Source organism: Delphinus delphis, chromosome 11 (genome assembly GCF_949987515.2).
Source record: "Delphinus delphis chromosome 11, mDelDel1.2, whole genome shotgun sequence".
NCBI classification, from domain to species: domain Eukaryota; kingdom Metazoa; phylum Chordata; class Mammalia; order Artiodactyla; family Delphinidae; genus Delphinus; species Delphinus delphis.
In genome coordinates, this window is record NC_082693.1 from 8,900,141 (window position 1) to 8,919,708 (window position 19,568).

The 19,568-nt window shown below is 40.6% G+C and overlaps 1 protein-coding gene across 1 annotated transcript; it reads right to left on the reverse strand.

Moving 5' to 3' along the window:
* Nucleotides 1-82: 82 nt before the first annotated feature.
* On the reverse strand, nucleotides 83-18,958 carry STYK1 (serine/threonine/tyrosine kinase 1). Its single transcript, XM_060026100.1, has 9 exons — nucleotides 18,895-18,958; nucleotides 18,350-18,484; nucleotides 15,345-15,611; nucleotides 14,442-14,623; nucleotides 12,610-12,693; nucleotides 7,789-7,997; nucleotides 5,964-6,004; nucleotides 5,204-5,300; nucleotides 83-3,039 (listed from the first exon to the last, which is right to left on the reverse strand). Exons 1-9 carry the CDS (start codon nucleotides 18,956-18,958, stop codon nucleotides 2,835-2,837), a joined length of 1,284 nt encoding a protein of 427 aa, XP_059882083.1. The 3' UTR covers nucleotides 83-2,834.
* Nucleotides 18,959-19,568: the final 610 nt, after the last annotated feature.

A 19,568-nucleotide genomic window follows, 5' to 3' on the forward strand; every position in this document is an offset into this window, starting at 1 on the left:
CCTACCAAAACAAACATTAACATACAATGTGAGACAACTAGCAAAATATTTTAGAAATAAGATTTATTTCAAGCAACTATACTCCAATAAAATTTAAAAATATTTCTTTATTTTACCAATTTTAATTTATATTGCATTTATTTTATACTGTGTATATTTTACATCTATATATAAATTATATAATTTTAGTAGGGTTGAGTGCTCAAAATATTTTTCCTAATAAAGATATGTAATTAAAAAAATGAGGGGCACCAATTTACTACCAAATAAGTGACTTGAAGGCTTGAGTCATTCAGGATTTGTCTTTATTTCTTCCATAGAAGCTAACTTTGAGCTTTGTGTGTGGTATACAATGAATAACTATTTGTAGAATTAATATTTTTTTCCTCTTACATATTTTAAAAGCTGCTCTTTTCCATTGAGTCTATTTTTGTACATGGTGGGGATTTTGAGACGTATTCCCTCTTGGATCATCTGATCTATTCCCAGACTGTTGGTAGAATTGATTTTTATTATTCCTAATTTACCCCTGATGGATGAGTGTCGAGTGCTACTTTGAATATCATTGGTAAAGGTGAATTCATTATTTCCCTTGCAAAAAAAGAAAAAATACAGCGTGAAAGAGCAATGCTCAGTTTCATCATGCACCACTCTCCTCCCACTTCACTATACCTCCCTCCCACTAGCCTCCTTGCAGTTCCTCAAACTGAGTTTTTTCTTGCCTCAGAGTTTTCACATACATAATCCTTCAACTGGAACTCTCTTCTCCTCACTGTCAGGCTTACTCACCCATCCCTAAGGTCTCAGTCTAAATGCCATTTTTTCAGGGAGGTCCCCATTTTATACTCCCTTCTACTACCCTACTTTTTCTTCACAGCACTTATCACAGTTGTAATTAACAAATACCCACATAAATGTGTATATAGTATCTCTTGCTTTCTAGACTGTAAGCCAAAGCTCTCCATTTCTTTTTATCCAACACCTAGCACAGTGTCTGGCACAGTTGTCCTTAACACTCTATTCTTTGAAAATAGTTGAATAAATAAATAAATATTTTGTAAATTTGACTTAAATGAACAGCTGAGAACAATGAGATCCCATAGGACTTCATCATTTTGTGCTGAGCCATTCTTCCTCCCTTCTCTCTATTGCTGCTTACCACGCATTTAAATTCTGTCTAGTCATTGTGGTATTCCTAGAGGTGCAAGAATCATTATTCAGTTGGGCGACTCATCATGACTCCATCAGGATTCTAACTTCTGCAAGTTTTTCAACTGCCAGTCATTTTCCTATAGCAGCCTTGGATGTCCCTTCTAGAGCATCCAAGGTATTGTTTAAAATCACAGACCACGTGTTCAACTGAACTGTCATTATCATGATATTTCCAGTATTTTGAACTAGTAGGAGATGCCTGTCATCATCCACACGCTCACACAAAAATTACGACTTCCTCATTTTAGTCAAGTGGTATTTGGACCATCCCATCATCTTTAAGCATGTCCTCCCTTGCAGTGTGACTGACAGACCGAGGTTCTCTTCTTGGCCACCGTAGGTGTTAAATGAAAAAGATATGAAAGATTCTAGGCTAGTAAGGATGAGAGTAAGGAAATTAACATTTATTGAGCACATAGTATGTGCCAGATACGGTACAAATATATCCTCTCATTCAATCCTCATGACAACCCTGTGAGGTAGGTAGTATCCCCTTTTCACGCATGAGGAATCCCTTTTCTGACAACCTAGATTGCCTCTTGAATTTTTCTGTTGTCATTAGCTTTCATTTATCTACTGTTATTCTCCCTCTTGGAGAGATTTTGGCAACTGTATAACCTGAAAAGCCTACTTTCACTCAATAAATATGAATTTAATGAAATAAGTTTCACAGTAGATCACTGGATGATTGAAAATGGGAACCTATCATCCTTCCATCTCAGGTTACATCCTTTTCTAGCCCTTTTAAAGACGTCCTTGCCTACTAAGCACTTTTGCTTGACTTCCATATTTCCCATTTATTAAATACACAGTGTATTCATCATCGAACCAATTGACCCTCTGGGCTCAGTCTCCCTAGTCTCATAGGGGCCAGGAAGCCAGACTGTTGAAAAGTACATGTTGAATGTTCTTAATCATGAAATGACCCCGCCAGCTTCTAGTTAAAATAGTACCAACAGGGTTCACCTACCTCAGAATTAGATCAAAGGGGACCATACTCCCCCTAAGGTGTATATGGTCTATATACACCTTAGGGGGAGCTCAGAAGTCTTCCTTAATGGTTCTCCTTCAGCCCTGCATGAACGGACCAGGAATGAAGTCCTGTGTGTCCTTCCTCCCCCTTCTCTCTGAAGGATGACCTTGGTCCTCATCTATACTCCTGAGCAAGTAGAACCTTCAATTTTCTTCTCATCAACTCCTTTATCAGCTTTCTCTTCCCTCATTTGATTCCAATTTTCTGGACCTTATAATAGTCTAGATAAAAGCATGTTTCAAAGGAAACCAGCCTGTGGTGGGAGGGACGAGCTTATCTGTGCCATGCTGCGACGAACACTGCAGACTTGTAAAACCTCCCTTGCATTGACACGGTCCATCCCATCTACCCTGCATCTTCAGGACTGGGATAACAGAAATGAAACTGTACTTCTCAGTCTCGAGGGTATATGCTGTGTGCAGCCTCATCTAGCATCATTTCAAGTTTCTGGGGAAATGTGGAGGGGAAGATGCAGGATCCATGTCCCATTCCTCCCTTTATGTCCCACTAGAAAGTCTTGTCTCTGTTCTTGGAGGAATTGGTTCCAAGAGTATATGATCTCCCAAAAATGTGTGCTGCCCCAGGATCTTCAAAGGATGCTATAGCTATAGGAGAGACTCTCCACGCTGACGCCTGCCACAGCTGCGTACAATTCAGGCACCACCAATTCTGGTACTTGCAACACAGCCTTGTCATTGGCAGTTCGAGCGGCAGTTTCTAGGCGTGAGTGTAGCTCTCTAAGTGAGGGGCGGCTGTCCTCACTCCAACGCCAGCAGGACTTCATGAGACCGTACCTGAAAGGAAAACAAGAGAAACAAGAGAAACTGTCTCATCTCCTAACAAACCTTAACAAAAGAAACCTATGAGTCTTTAACCTACTTCTCACTGCTGTGTCCCACATGCTTCCCAGAGAATACTGTTCCTTCTCATCCTCCTAATGCTAAGTCTCTTAATATCATCTTCTCAACAGGACCCTTTTTATAAAAGGAATGAGTAAATATTTCTTAAACTACAATCAGTATGACAGAACAGGTTTTTTTTCCATTAGATTACCAAAAACTCTTAAGTGTTTTCATCTTACATGTTATTAATCTGCATCATTCCAAACCATTGCTATAACTTATCTACCAGTATGAGCTACATCACAGCAAGGAAAATAAGAAGGTATGGAATAATACGATTCATACTCATTTCAGATAATGTAATTAGATGGTTCCTTCCTTTAATCCAGGTCATTTCCCCTCTTTATTACTTAGCTTCTCTAGGAAATTGCCTTAATCGAGATAGAAGTACTTACCACCTTTAATCTGTCTTTGCTTCAATCCAGTTTCTAGAGAATTTACAACATAGCCTGTTTTCAAACACTCTTCATCAAGTCTCATTCCTGAACCTACAGTGATTTACCACTGCTCACCATATAAAGTCAACATACCACCCCCTAGCTTCTTAACATATAGTTCTTGCCTAACTGAAGCCCTCTCCTCCTGACAAGTCAGTGTCTTGCTATGCCCTAGATGTGGTTAGTAACACCCAACTCTGTCTTTGCTCATGCTCTGCCCAATTCCTTGAATATCCTTTCCTACAGATTTAAGTCTCAATTCCTTTCCTTATAAACCTCAGCATGCACTGTGTTTCCCACACTCTTTAATGTTGTACGATGAGACTTTGTAGAAGATGCTATTTTAATAATACTGCTAATGTTTTACCAAGAACTTACTTATTATAAAGGGCATGGTAGGGGAACTTAACATGCATTATTTCATTGTAGCCTCACAATAATTTTGAGGTAGGATTATCATTATACCTATTTTAAAATAAGTACACAACGCACAGTAAAGTAGTAGGACTAGGACTGAACGTGTGTCTTTCTGACTCTGTGAGATGAATCTGAGCTTTTAACCATTCTACTTATTGCCTCAAATTTTATGTTGATTTTCATGTTGTTTCTGACATCCTTCTTCAAGACCAGGTACTTTATCAGTTAAATGTCTCTCCCCAGTATCAAGGACAGCCTTTTATACACATAAAGCCTATGAGAAATATTTGTCAACAACTCCATTCTAGTATACCCAGCCAGTATCACTATACTGTGTGTATGTGTGTGTATAGACACATAAAAATATATGTCAACAGTTATGATATTTAACAGTTTTAACATGCTTGATGCTGTAACTGTTTAACGTTGGGAAACCCAGGTGCTGGAAATTTACCCTTTCAGTGCTGAAAAATTTACAAAATAGCAACAACTTTAATAGAAATGTATATTAATATATTAACTCCTGTCTTCTTAAAAATAATTTAACCTTTTCTTATGTTCTATAACAACCTTTTTTTGTACTTTATTGGTTATAAAATTCTGAATGTAATTTTGAATTTTTCCATTTTCTGCCTCTACGTTAGTTCACCAACTGTCCCTTTCTGCTGACAATTTGATCTCCTCCTCCTCCTGCCTCATTTCTTCTCACCCCCACTTTTGGTTGGCTTCCAACATGCTTAGAACTGGGAAAACAGATAATCAATATGTTTTTAAGTTAAATATTAAATAGGAACCAGTGAGTAACTGTAGTGCAATGGATTTTATGACAACCATATTAGAACTGAAGCCAGTAGTCTCTAACTGAGACTGACATTTAAATAGATAAAACACTACTGTATTTGCATTGGATTTGGTCTATTTTAAAAGCTTCCAGAAGAACTAAGCTTTAACAATGTTAGCAAACTTAAATTCCTAACATAGTACTCAGTGGTTGCCTCAATATTTTGTGTGTGTGTATGTATACACACATACATATGATATACATATACGTGTACATCGTATATGTGAGCAGATGTGTTTTACTGCAGAGGTTTGGTTTAGGGTTGTACATTAGCACACAAAGGACAGCTGAGGGTCATCTGAGCCACTTTGAAAGGAGCACGACTGATGAAGAGCAAAAAAAGATTTTAAAAACCGTTTACATGGTGTGTGTGCAGCTACTGGGTCTCTTCATGATTTTCCTTCTTTGGAGATGCTGTAGGATGCTGGTAGGAGGAATTTCAGGATATGGAGGTGCCCCTGTTGGTAGGGAAAGAATGAGAGTAGTAAGAGAACTTAAGGGTCCTCAGAATATAAAGTATAACTAACACTACTCTCCATCCACCTGGGCTAATTACCTGCAAAAGTATAGCCAAAGAAAAACTAATAGATATAATTGCTCCCTGGTGATCAAGTAAGGATATAGCTTAGAGAATTTTGGGAAAAAAGAGATGGGGGTGGGTACTGATAACTTAGCAGAACGTTGAGTGTTTAGGAAAGTAACAAAATAAAGCAAAGTGAGACACAAGATAATCTGCCCTCTACTTCCCAAACATGAGAAGGTGCTATAGTTTCTCCATCAAGTGGATTAATAAATCTAAAGACAATATTTTTGTTTATGCAAAAGATCATCCTTGGAATCATCCTTGGATTTTAAAACCTCCCATGGAATTGGTAAAGTGTTGAGGGAAAGAAAGAGAAAGAGAGCAAAAGGAAGTTAAAAACAGAAGAGGGAAGGAGAGAGAGAGGGAGGGAATCAAGACATTACAAGACTATCTCAAAAATCAGGATTCTATGTCAACTCAGTTCAACCTTCAGAGATTGTACCGAAACCCCTTCTCATAGCAAATGTCATCCACCACCCAAATAAACATCCTTGTATATTTTTGTATAGGTGCACACTACTTTGGGGATCCTCCTTACCTAGAGTCACCATCTCGTAGAGCAGTATCCCAAAAGACCAGCTGTAAAAGAAACAAGGCCATGGATTTAATTTCTATTTCTGCCTTTCGTAAAGACAGCTCACTTAAGTACCAGAGGCCTTCAGTAAGAACCCCATTACAAAGGCAATGAAAGGGAATCAAGGGTGACTGATACAATAAGCAATGAGGTAGTGCCTGCCATTAGAAAGCATTTCTGTCCAATCCCCTTAGAATCGAATCTATTTAAGTACTGAATTTATGTCTCCTTTTTTCTATATTACACATTAATAGATATTTACCATTATTTGCTAAATTGTGAGTGTTTGTGCAAACATGCAAACATATTCACCCAAACATACAGAAATTCCCCTCTGCATCTTTTTCATCCTTTCCATTTCTCCCTGCTGAAATTCTAGCCTTTATTCTTAGCTCAAGGCCAAGCAAGTTTTATCATTTATCTACTATTTCCTCAGTAGATCTAATTGCCCAAACCTAGGAAAAATATTAACATAACAAGTTTTATACATAATTGGAGTAGGCATTTGCCTAAGCAATATGATTCAAGAGATGTGTATTTCACTATTCTATAATATCATCATTAAATGAGCAATATTTCCCAGTTAAGCCCTCAAAGCTCCCAGACCTCTATTTAAAAGGAGATGTCAGCGAAACAGCAATGAAATAAAAAAGCAGTCTTCTGGGGACTTCCCTGGAGGGCCAGTGGTTAAGACGCTGCACTTCCATTGCAGGGGGGCATGGGTTCTATCCCTGGTCAGGGAACTAAGCTCCCACATGCCGCGCGGCACAGCCAAAAAATAAATAAATAAAATTAAAAAGCAGTCTTTTAATTGACTGACCATATCAACTGATGTTCTAAATTTCCCCCGCAACTCATAACATTCATGGCTAGTAAGATACTCTATATTATGTTTATGTGCTCCTCCGAGCAGTTGAGTTATATGGCTACCAAAAGTCAATCGCAGTTCTTTACAATCCTGTTTATGCCAATCCTACATGTAACTGTAATTATGTAAGCAATTAAATATTACGTAAGCTGATTAAATATACATGCCCAAAGCATTAGCTCCCTGAAAACTAGATTGAATGCTCTGAAAATATTCTGTAAAACCAAGCTGCTAAAAAGAAAGTGTTGTCACATTGCGTGGGTGAGACAACTGTAGAAAACTGGGAAAAATTAACACTAAGTGTCTGTAGTCAAACTGCGTCACAAGCGTTTTCAAGTTTCCCACTCTATTTAGAGTCATCCCAAACGGAAACTCAAAAGTAATTCATTATGGATGCTACTTATACAAGAAACACAACACGTAACTTCATTTAGCACAGCAGGTCTATCCCCTTGGCCCTCCTCCAAAAGACTGATAATTAAATATCTATTTATATGTTTTAAGTTAAAATAAATTGAGTATACACACACATAGGTACTTATTTTAATAAGTCCTAGTTTAACTAAACTTTTGAATAAGCGGACCTACCTCTTTCAGATAAAACTAGATAAACAGATAAAACTCCATCAGATTAAGTCCTCAGATACTAGCATGAATAATCTATTCATTTTTTTCTGTCCTAATTAAGGTTTCTAATCTAACACAGAGGGAATACTTCAAAAGGCACTAAAAAGGATTGCAGGCAGATGCCAAGTATGAGCTCTGCCACATAACATGCATTTTTGCTTGAGAGTCTGACTTCTCAGTAGACATTTTATGTGGAGACATAATTGACAATAGACCCAGTCATATTCATGAGCTGGAGGACACCTGGGTCGAGAAAGGAAGAAATCCATGGGGCAGGGCAGGAACAAACCATACATGTCTCCTTTGATGCCAGCTGGTCTCAGCAGAAGCCGTTCTGGGGCGAGCCACTTGAGAGGTACGATGCGAGTAGACGAGATGGCCCCTCGGGAGTGGACTTCATAAGCCAGGCCCAGTCCGCAGAGCTTAGCAGTGAGATCACACTGGATCAGGATATTCCTGGCTGCCACATCCCCATGGAACAGATGCTTATCCTGGAGAAATTCCTGTCAACATGAGATCAAAGATGGATCAGCTCTCTGAGGTCATGGCTCAGGTCACAGATAAAGAGAAACAAATCCTTGAAAAGAAAAGTATATTTTCTACTCTGAACAAGCCTCATTAATAATGACATATCGCTTCCAAGTATTTATTAATTTTTTAATTAATTTTTATTTATTTATTTTTGGCTGTGTTGGATCTTTGTTGCTACACGCGGACTTTCTCTAGTTGCAGCGAGCAGGGGCTTATTGTGGTGGCTTCTTTTGTTGCAGAGCACGGGATCTAGGCATGCGGGCTTCAGTAGTTGTGGCACGCGGGCTCAGTAGTTGTGGCTCTTGCGGCATGCGGGCTTAGTTGCTCCACAGCATGTGGGATCTTCCTGGACCAGGGATGGAACCTGTGTCCCCTGCATTGGCAGGCAGATTCCTAACCACTGCGCCACCAGGGAAGTCCGGCTTCCAAGTATTTATAATGAATCAGACATGTTTGCATTGTGTTTAAGATTAGCAAACTGATACCAATACTTCATTCCTTTTTTAAAAAAAATTAAAAGACTTTTTTTTTTAAAGAGTTGTTTTAGGTTGACAGCAAAATTGAGTGGAAAATCCAGAGCACTCCCACATCCCTTCCCTCCCACTTCATAGTTTCCTCTATTATTAACAACTAGCATCAGTGTGATACATTTGTTACAACTGATGAACTGATGCTGATACACTATTTTCAACTGAAGTCCAGAGTTTACTTCAGGGTTCACTTTTCGCATTGTTCATTCTCTGGGGTTTGACAAATGATTTACACATTTTGGATACGTTGATATACCCTTATATTTTTGAAGATACATGTATTAGTAAACACACTAGCTTTGCTTTAAAACAAACAAACAAAGCTTAGCAAACAGCAAATAATCCAAATAACATTTGTACTGGTTTGGAAATTATAATCTCCTACTCTGACCCTGACCCTGGCCTGATTTTCCTCTCAGATAGGACCCAGCTAGACAAGGGGAAGGAGAGTAGGTTTCAAGTTTCTAGCAGCAGTCTCCCAAACAAGGTAATATATACATAGCAAAATTGAGTGTCATAATAATAAATTTATATACAGTTTTACATCATCTCATTTTGTCCCTAAAATAACTAGATGAGGTGAGTTAGGGAAGTAACTTTCAGATAAATCTAAATGATTATATAAGGTCACACTGGTACTAAGTGGTAGTGACCAGAACCCAGTATTCTAATTCATAGGAAGTACTACAAATTCTACTAATACTTTTCAGGCCAGGCTGCAAATCAGAATTGCCTGAGAGATTTATAAATTCATAAGGTTTTCTCTCCGGATTTACTTAACCAAAATCTAGGAAGAGGGACCTGATAACCTATCTTTTTAAGAAGTATCAAAATGATTATAGCACAGCCAAGAAGACATTTGAGAACCACTGCACCTGAATGACACTGATGTGTTGAAATCATTTCCCCCAACATCACGGTGTTCAAGGCATACAGAGATGCTGAAAAACTATACATGACTGAAGCGCTAGAGACTGAGGTCTATGATTACTAAACAAGAATGGTGTGAAAAAATAAAAGGTGAAGGTGGTAATTTCCAGTCATTGATGGTGAAGCAAACAGTGACTAGCAGGGATTTTTTGGTTTTTTGGTTTTTTGTCTCAGGTGAGGTCTCAGAACAAAGATATTATACTCTAATGAGAAGAACTGAAGAATGTACTGATCTTGAGGTTGTTAAAAGTTAGAAAAAATAGTATGATATTGCCTTATAACTGGTAACCTTGGGCTCTCAGGAATGCTCCAGTGTGATCACTGCATCTCTATGGGGCACCCCTGCAATTATGGTTCAGAATACAAGGTAAGCTCTGTCCTGATACCCTAACTTTTTATTGAAGTATAGTTGATTTACAGTGTTGTGTTAGTTTCAGATGTACAGCAAAGTGATTCAGATATATATGTATATATATATATGTATATATATATATACACATATACATATATATATATTCTTTTTCAGATTCTTTTCCATTATAGGTTATTACAAGATATTGAATATAGTTCCCTGTGGTATACAGTAGGTCCTTGTTGTTTATCTGTTTTATATATGGTGTGTATCTGTTAATCCCAAGCTCCTCACTTATCCCTCCTCTCCCCTTTCCCCTCTGGTAATCATAAGTTTGTTTTCAATGCTGTGAGTCTATTTCTGTTTTTTAAATAGTTCATTTGTCCTGATACCCTAACTTTTCTTTTTTTTTTTTTTTTTGCGGTACGCAGACCTCTCACTGCTGTGGCCTCTCCCGTTGCCGAGCACAGGCTCCAGACGCGCAGGCTCAGCAGCCATGGCTCACGGGCCCAGCCGCTCCGCGGCATGTGGGATCCTCCCGGACCGGGGCACGAACCCGTGTCCCCTGCATCGGCAGGCGGACTCTCAACCACTGCACCACCAGGGAAGCCCCTGATACCCTAACTTTATCAAGGAAATATACCAACTAGGCCATCCAAACACCATAGTTAACATTTATTTGTATGATGTGCTCTCTCCCTCGCTCCATGAGAACTTCAACTAACTTTTTCTCACTTCATCACCTCTTTTTTCCTAAGCTTTCTCTGATTCCTTTTATATCTCTTGTATATTTCATACCTCAAGGTAGCAAGATATATCAAATACTAAAATAGTAGCTTCACAGAGCCCTGATTTTCCGTAACTAATTTTAAACACAATTATCTAAATAATTTCATAGGAATAGTCACCTAAATTTCCTGAGTAATTCTGGTAAAGGTAACTTTTTTTTTTTCTTAAACCTTGAGTTCTTTCTCTTCCCTGTTTATTTAGGTTAGTTTAAAATAAAGAAATGCTCTCACCTCTGCCCCTTCTTTTTTATTCCTCCTTTTCCACTTGTTCCTTGTTCTTTTTAAAGTATCTGTAACTCCTATCACCTTCAGTATCGAAGCAAATCTACAACCTAACATGTTCTGAACTAGTATTTCTTGTTTTACAGGTATAAATTATAAGCTTCCTTCTGGTTCTGTAGCCTTTCACCCATTCAGTTTCTATTCCCATTTCTTCTCCCAACTTGCTTCCCCTTTCCCCTTTTACATCTGTTATGTTAACATTAGTATATATCTGGAAGTATGTGGACATACGGCTCTTGGCCCTGGTTTTTTACCCTTAAGACTGAGAAACCTTTTAAAACCCTTCCTGTTCCTTCTTTTTTTAAAAAAAAAAAATAATAAATTTATTTCTTTTTGGCTGCGTTGGGTCTTCATTGTTGCACCTGGGCTTTCTCTAGTTGCTGCAAGCAGGGGCTACTCTTCATTGTGATGCACAGGCCTCTCATCGCGGTGGTGTCTCCTGTTGGGGAGCGCAGGCTCGAGGCGCACGGGCTTCAGTAGTTGTGGCATGCAGGCTCAGTAGATGTGGCTCATGGGCTCTAGAGCACAGGCTCAGTAATTGTGGCACACGGGCTTAGTTGCTCCGTGGCATGTGGGATCTTCCCAGGGCTCGAACCTGTGTCCCTTGCATTGGCAAGCGGATTCCCAACCACTGCGCCACCAGGGAAGCCCCCTGTTCCTTCAGAAAACCCTAAATTGGGACTTCCCTGGTGGCACAGTGGTTGAGACCCTGTGCTCCCAATGCAGGGGGCCTGGGTTTGATCCCTAGTCCGGGAACTAGATCCCACATGCATGCTGCAACTAAGAGTTCGCATGCCACAACTAAGGAGCTGCAACTAAGGAGCCCGCCTGCTGCAATGAAGAAGCCCAGGGCTTCCCTGGTGGCGCAGTGGTTGAGAATCTGCCTGCTAATGCAGGGGACATGGGTTCGAGCCCTGGTCTGGGAGGATCCCACATGCCATGGAGCAACTAGGCCCGTGAGCCACAACTACTGAGCCTGCGCGTCTGGAGCCTGTGCTCTGCAACAAGAAAGGCCGCGATAGTGAGAGGCCCCTGCACCACGATGAAGAGTGGCCCCCACTTGCCACAACTAGAGAAAACCCTCGCACAGAAACGAAGACGCAACACAGCAAAAATAAATTAATAAACTCCTACCCCCAACATCTTCTTTAAAAAAACGCAACTAAGGACTTCCCTGGTGGCACAGTGGTTGAGAGTTCGCCTGCCGATTCAGGGGACACCGGTTCGTGCCCCGGTCCGGGAAGATCCCACATGCCGCGGAGCGGCTGGGCCCGCGGGCCATGGCCGCTGAGCCTGCGCGTCCGGAGCCTGTGCTCCGCAACGGGAGAGGCCACAACAGTGAGAGGCCCGCATAACGCAAAAAAAAAAAAAAAAAAAACGCAACTAAGAAGCCAGTGAGCTACAACTAAGGAGCCCCCCGCCACAACTAAGACCCGATGCAACCAAATAAATAAATATTAAAAAAACACTTTAAACTGACTACTTTCTTCCTAGAATTACCAATCCTGAATTATATTATCTAAATAATTTCATGAAAGAATTGAAAACAATTTATTGGTGCTTGAGTTTCCGTCCCCTAACTTCCATCTGATTTCCTTTATAATATATACCCCATTTGAGAGCATAACTGAGAAATATGACATTAAATACCAAGCTAACAAGAAAAATCACTGCCATCTGTTGTCATTTCTCCAAGCCTTACCACAGCCAAAAGGACCTGCTTCCCTATGTGATATATTTGTTTTTCTGTGAGGTCATACGGAAGGCCATCCATGGTCATCACATCCTAAATAGATAGAGAAAAAAGCAGTATATCAAAATGACATGAACAGATCTGAAAGAAAAGCTAGGGGCAGAGATATTCTTAAATGCAGTTATCAAAGCTAAGGAAAATACACAAAAATATAAGGACTATAAGATTCAAGGACAGATGATATGAGAGATTCTCAGATATGCAGAGAAGTACCATGATTTATTGGACCAGAAAAACAGTAAAGAATGTAGGTGAATAGCAGAATGAAGAACAGAATAGCAGGTAAGAAAGACAAGTATATATAAGACTATCCATTGGATAAAGCAGCAATCTTCCTAGGGCAGAACATGTGTGTGTGTGTGTGTGTGTGTGTGTGAGAGAGAGAGAGAGAGAGAGAGATTAATTAAGCACATTAACTCAACACATCTTGACTGAATGCCTACTATGTGCCAGATTCCATCTTAGGACCTCAGAATACAAAAGTGAGCAAAATAAATATGTCTACGCCTTCTGGAGCTTATACTGTGGCAAACACATGTGAATCAAAATAAAATAATCACACATAAATACATGGTTACATATCTATAAGTGCCATGAAAGAAATGTAAAAGAGATCATATGATGGTGGAGGAAAGAGAGCTCATTCAGTTGGAGAAGCAAGGAAAGCTCTTGACGAGATCCGAAGAGTGAGTGGCCATTGACCCTACAAAGAAGGGAAAGGGAGAGAAGTCTGGTGTAATGAGAAAAGCACGTGAAAACAATCTGAAATAGAGAGGCATGCAGTCTGAAAAATAAAAAGAAACAAGTGAGGTTAGGGCACAGACCAAGTGACAGATGGATAACCTCTTAAAAAGTTTAAAATCTCATGATGTGCACATTGTCCTATTTGCATCACTGGGTGGAAGAAGTCAACAAGGTCTCTTTTTCATACACATTTAGTAATACAATGATCAGCCTACCTAGGAGGCTTGATTAATATTGAACTTTGTTCAGCAGCAAGTGACGAGCTAACTAGGAAAACATGGAGCACTTCAAAAAGAGGAGTAGATAGAGAAGTGGTGAAATTGGAAGGAATAGGACTTGCACTTTAGCCTGGAAATTTCTGAACATTTAAATTTTTCAAAATATGAATTGGAGATATACAAACTTGCAGGCTGAAATTCTCCTTAACTCAGCCTCGGCACACTAGGGTGATGTTACAGAATGGAAAATATACTTGACACTAACAACAAAATTATTACTAACAGTAGTTAGGTTGTTATGCAATTATCATTAAAACAGCTACCATTTTGAGTGCTTAATATGTTCCAATAACTATGTTTTTACAGACATAATTTCCTTGAATTTTAATAAGTATTTATTATTACTCCCACTTTACAGATTCCGAAAACTCAGACTCAGAGAGGTGATTTGCCCAAAGTCACATAGCTTGTAGGAGATGGAGCCCAAAGTCCATTCTCTAAATCTGCACTGCCCAATATGGTAGCCATTACCCACATATGCCTATTTAAACATACATTATTTAAAATTAAATAAATTTGAAAATTCAGTTTCTTAATCATATCAGCCTCATTTCAAGGGTTCTGTAGCCACATGTGATTAGTGGCTACCATATTGGACAGAGCAGATATTCCATCATCACTAAAAATTCTATTGGTTGGTGATAATCACTCTGTTATGCTATTATAATGTCTCTCTCATTTGTCAGGCTAATTGACATGTGAACAGCTAATAAGCCAGGTCATGCCTTTCCTTCCCAACACCTCTACCCTACCACTTACCCGGCGACAGGTCCAGAGAAAGCTGAGCAGGTCCCCCTGGGCCACATCCTCCAACACCATATAGAGCGGCAGCCCTTCTGTGCAGCAGCCTTCCAGCTGTACCAGGTTCTTGTGCTTCCCCAGGTACTGATAGAACTGGATTTGCCCTAAGAACTCCTGCACCTCTTGGAGCCCAGCTGGTTCTGTGGAGGACAGAAGAACCATGGGGAGTGAGCAGTCAGAGTATCACCAATAAAATGGGGGTTCAAGTCAGGAAGCAACCTCAGATGATAAATTTCAAGGCTCCAAAGGGGAGTGAGTGTAGACAAAAGGTAAAAAGAAAGAGAATCAATTAGAAGATGATCTTCAATGTCACTGATCTTTTGTCAAAGGTAACATAGAACCGTAGGTCTTTAGAACTGGTGGGCTTTCCTCTGCCTAATAGACAAGTGTTCTGTTCACATTAAAATATTATCACACATTAACATATTACCACTTCTAGACCTTTGGATTAATATTCTTGCTAATCCTATCCTTGTTCTGTTTTATGTATCCATCATTACTGGTCCATATCAATGAGTATCAGCAAAAAGAAGAAAAATGCAGTAACTAGAAAAGATATCAAAACAGTGAAGAAAAATGAAGAAGCCACCACAAAATCCTCATTCAAGTAATATCTAATATGGAAAAATCAGTTTTAACAGCCTTGATAGGCAAGGTTGAGCTAGGGAAAGACTCAAAGAAGAACCTTTCTGTTTCAGAGTTTTTACTTTCTATTCCCTTCTTATTCTGTGCCCAATTGTGACCACAACTATCTGTTGATTAACATCTTAATGTCTGCAAAGCCTGTTAGCATTCACTGTTGAGGGCTCACAGTAAAAACAAGTTAAAAGAGAAAAGGAAGTCCAACACTTCTCCTTTTACCTTTTAAAGCCTTGAGGACAACACTCTTGGGCTCATCAGGGTCCCCAGTATACATCTTGGTTCGGTAGATGGTCCCAAAACTACCATTGTGGATTTGCTCCAGAACTTCAGAGAGGTGCTCCCGGGGCACCTGCAGCTTAGCCAGGGCATGTGTGGAAGTTCGTAGAAGGCTTTCCACCGATGTCTCCTTAAGTGGTACAAACACACTTCCTTCAGGTCTTGCTGCTTCCCAGCTTAGGCCCCTAGATGCAGGCACGTGGGCAACACCTAAAACAAAGAGGTGGTACCAACAAGCTTTTTCCTAGCCTAGGGACTCCAAGAAAGCAGAACCTGGAAAAAACCATCAAGGAGTCCCTTCAGCAATTTTCTCTCTGGCCAATGTGAGGATACCTTCTGATGCTTCCCTATGAACCAGCATCAATACAAACCTTGTAGAATTTATGTAATAATCCCATTACTTCTAAGACAACTGGAGATGGACCTCTGAAAATGGGTAACGACATTTCATTTCAGTCTTCCTCAGGATTACAGGTCAGTATGAGTATAGTATGAAGACAATTAAGGAAGTTACTGAATGGGTATTCAAACCACAGACACCTAAATGTGGTGGTAACTGCCAGTGGAGACTATCATTGAAGTCAATCAAACAGCTTCCCAAGGTGGAGGGTAGGTATGGGTAACTACTCAACTCTGAGCGAAAGTTATTCCTCCCTCAAGTTGTCCCCAAAATCAAATTATTCCATATTTCCAAGAGTCTCAGTCAAAAAATTCTTTTGGTACTTTCCCCCTTTCTAAACCAGCTTTTCTCCATTAGAGAAGAGAGATTCACTCTTTTTATTAAGTCTTTATTCATTCATGAATTCATCCATTGATTCAACAAATATCACCTCCTCTGTGCCAGGCACTGTTCTAGGTGATAGGAAGAGGCAAAGTCCAGATTCTCATGAAGATTACCATCTAGTGGTAGGAGAGAGGAAGCAGATAATAATATACTAGGTAAGGAGCGTTATGGAGGAAAAGAGGGGAAGAAGGAGCATCAGTTATGCAATTTTATGTTTGAAGGTCAGGAAAGGTCTTTCTGAGAAGATGACTTTTGAGAAATAGAAGCAATTTGAGAGCAAACCATACTGGTATCAGGAAGAAGTGCAGAGGTTGAGGAAGGAGCATTTTTGACATATTTGAGGAAGAGTAATGAAATCAGTGCCCCTGGAACCAAGGGGAAAACTGGAGGGTTACAGGAGATGAGGCCAGAGAGGGCCCAGATCATGTAAGACCATTAAAAGAAATTTGTCTTGTACTTCCCTGGGGGCACAGTGGCTAAGAATCCGCCTGCCCATGCAGGGCACACAGGTTCGAGCCCTGGTCCAAGAAGATCCCATATGCCGCGGAGCAACTAACCCCGTGCGCCACAACTACTGAGCCTGTGCTATAGAGCCCACAAGCCACAACTACTGAAGCCCGTGCGCCTAGAGCCCATGCTCCGCAACAAGAGAAGCCACCGCAATGAGAAGTCCACGCACCGCAACGAAGAGTAGCCCCAGCTCACCACAACTAGAGAAAGCCTGCGTGCAGCAACAAAGACCCAACACAGCCCCAAAAATTAATTAATTATTTTAAAAAAGAATTTTGTCTTTTTGCATTCTAAGTTGAGAAGCAACTGGGGGTTTCATGCAGAGAATTGACAGGACTGACTTATGCCTTAAAAGAATCATTCTGCTGCTCTGGGACAATAGAGCATAAAAGGATAGAGGCAGAAGCGGGGAAACCACTTAAGAGTGTATTACAATTATCTATGAGAGGTGAGGGTGGCTTGAGTCTATTTTGAAGACATAGTTAACAGGATTTGCTAATGGACTAGAGACGGAGTGTGACAGAAAGAGGGGTCAAGGACATCTTCAAGATTTTAGACTGAACATATAGGGAGCTGGGCTTGCCATTTACTAAGATAGGGAGGGCTGTTGGGAGAGGACATTGTGAGGGAATTTCAGGACCTTTGTTTTACACACATTACGTATTAGATGTGTACTAGGTCCAAACTGCAAAGTAGGTGGTTTAGTATAAAAATCTGAGTTCAAGGGGACTATAGTCAGAATTGAGAAAATAATTGAATCCATAAGACTGAAAATGAGATCAGTTACGAAGTGACTGTAGATTTAAAAGGAAAGAAAAAACTTTTTCAAGAAGGAGGAAGTGCAAAATAGTGTCAAATGCTTTTGACAGGTCAAGTAGGATGAAGACCCAACAGAGTTGACACTGGTGATCTTGGAAAGAGTTCTTTTGGTGGATTGCGGGGAGGGGTGGGGGAAGCCTTGTTTTAGTTTGTTCAGAAGAGAACATGACAAGTAGAAGTAGTGAGAGTGAGTTTAGACAAGTTCTTTGAGAAGTTTTTTGTAAGAGTGAATTATAAGAGACTTGGGATACAGTTTAGAGAAGGATTAGGGGTCAGCCACTGTAGAGTTTCATTTACTGTCGGGATATTTTTTTCCTTCTTTTTTCTCTGAGTTTCCTGTATGAGCTGATTCTCTTCCATTATATGCTCAGTGGTACCCCAGAATAGCACATTATCACCTCCTACCTAATGCTTCAAGGACTATTATGAAGGCTACTCCTTTACATCCTAAATTCCAGAAGCACAGGGTAGGGCTGTAATGCATTGTAGAGTAAAATGTCATCCTTCCAAGCTGGTTACAAAGCTCTGGGCTTTACCCAAGCCTTGCTCCCCAGTCCTTAGACAATCACATGGCCAAAGATTTGATAGTGCCATAGGACGAAGAAGACAGAAACAGGTTACAGGAGGCCTCTCTTGCCTACTCGTCTTTCAGCTAACAAGCATACATTACATTTCCTTGAGAAGAGCTCACCTCCCTCTCAACTACACAGGAGGGGACCCATACCCACTATCTCATTGCAGGGTCCTCTAGACTTGGGCTCATTGAGGCTTGTGCCTCATTTTCTACAATCTCCATCTTCCCCGAGCCACTGCCCAGCCCCGGTTTGAACTTTACCTCGTAGTCCAGGAGACTGCTGTTGCTCTCTTTGTTCTCTGATGAAAAGCCACAGGATGACCCCAAGGAGAATGAGGAAGATCCCAACCAGAAGGGTTGGGATGATGATGATTTCATACTGCTGCTCCTGGACAACTAGGTAGGAAATCAAGGAAGTAGAGAAGAGATTGAAGAAGCAGCCTAACCTGACTTCCCCTACCCATCAGTCTTCAGCTCACCCCACACGATCATCTCTTCCTGCTGATCCCTCTACCACAATCGGGATCAACTCCCTGCTCTGAAATCCCAGTGTCCCTGTCTCTTAGCCCATGAAGTATGCTGTGCGCCTCGTCTCTCACTTTTCCTACTGAGTTGGAGAATGCAGCACATCTGGATCTATGATTGCCACTCTCCCCCCTCCGCCCAAAGCCACTAGTGCCAATTCAGTTCTCACCATTGCTTCATTTCTATTAGAAATCAAATGATCTTCCTTCCAGAATCTATTCAGATCTTAATCTCCATCATCCTAAACTCAGAGGGCAGATCTCTATATCATCTGTACTTACTACACAACTTGTCACTGAGACTGCATTCCAACAGCATCCGCGTCATGCGCCTCTCATCTCCCATTGCCACACAGCAGTCCAGTTCAGCGCTTGACCCCCAGAGGATGCAAAGAGCACTAGAGAATAATCCCCAAGGATTGAGTTGTTCTGAAAAACTAAAATAAAATGGAGCACACAGAGAATTTTAAAACACTTCTGCAAATAACTAGTTATTAAGTACACAGGTGCCTGGAACGCTCCAAGCCACAAATTCATCTCTATCCAGCTATCTGACATTCAAACTGGAAGAACGTTTTTTGTTTTTTTTTTTTTTTTGCGGTACGCGGGCCTCTCACTGTTGTGGCCTCTCCCGTTGCGGAGCACAGGCTCCGGACGCACAGGCTCAGCGGCCATGGCTCACGGGCCCAGCCGCTCCGCGGCATGTGGGATCCTCCCGGACCGGGGCATGAACCCGTGCCTCCTGCATTGGCAGGCGGACTCTCAACCACTGCGCCACCAGGGAAGCCCAAGATCTATCTCTCTTACAGTCCTTAAGAAGGTCTAATTTTCTTTTTCTGTGTATCCCCTAATTTTTAAACAAAACACTTAATTTCATTTTTATACAAAACTAATTCAGACAATGAATCCATAGTTGGCAGATTTCAAGAGAGAAGAGTTATGCATTTGCTTTCCTT

What these genes read in the sequence shown, in the direction of transcription:
- STYK1 (XM_060026100.1), bottom strand. Translation starts at nt 18,958, where the DNA reads ATGGGAGATGAGAGGCGCATGACGCGGATGCTGTTGGAATGCAGTCTC. An exon ending in GCAGTCTCCTGGACTACGAG is followed by an intron (nt 15,612 to 18,349) that starts GTAAAGTTCAAA and finishes TCTTTGTTTTAG; the next exon opens with GTGTTGCCCACGTGCCTGCA. An exon ending in TTCTCTGGACCTGTCGCCGG is followed by an intron (nt 12,694 to 14,441) that starts GTAAGTGGTAGG and finishes CTATCTATTTAG; the next exon opens with GATGTGATGACCATGGATGG.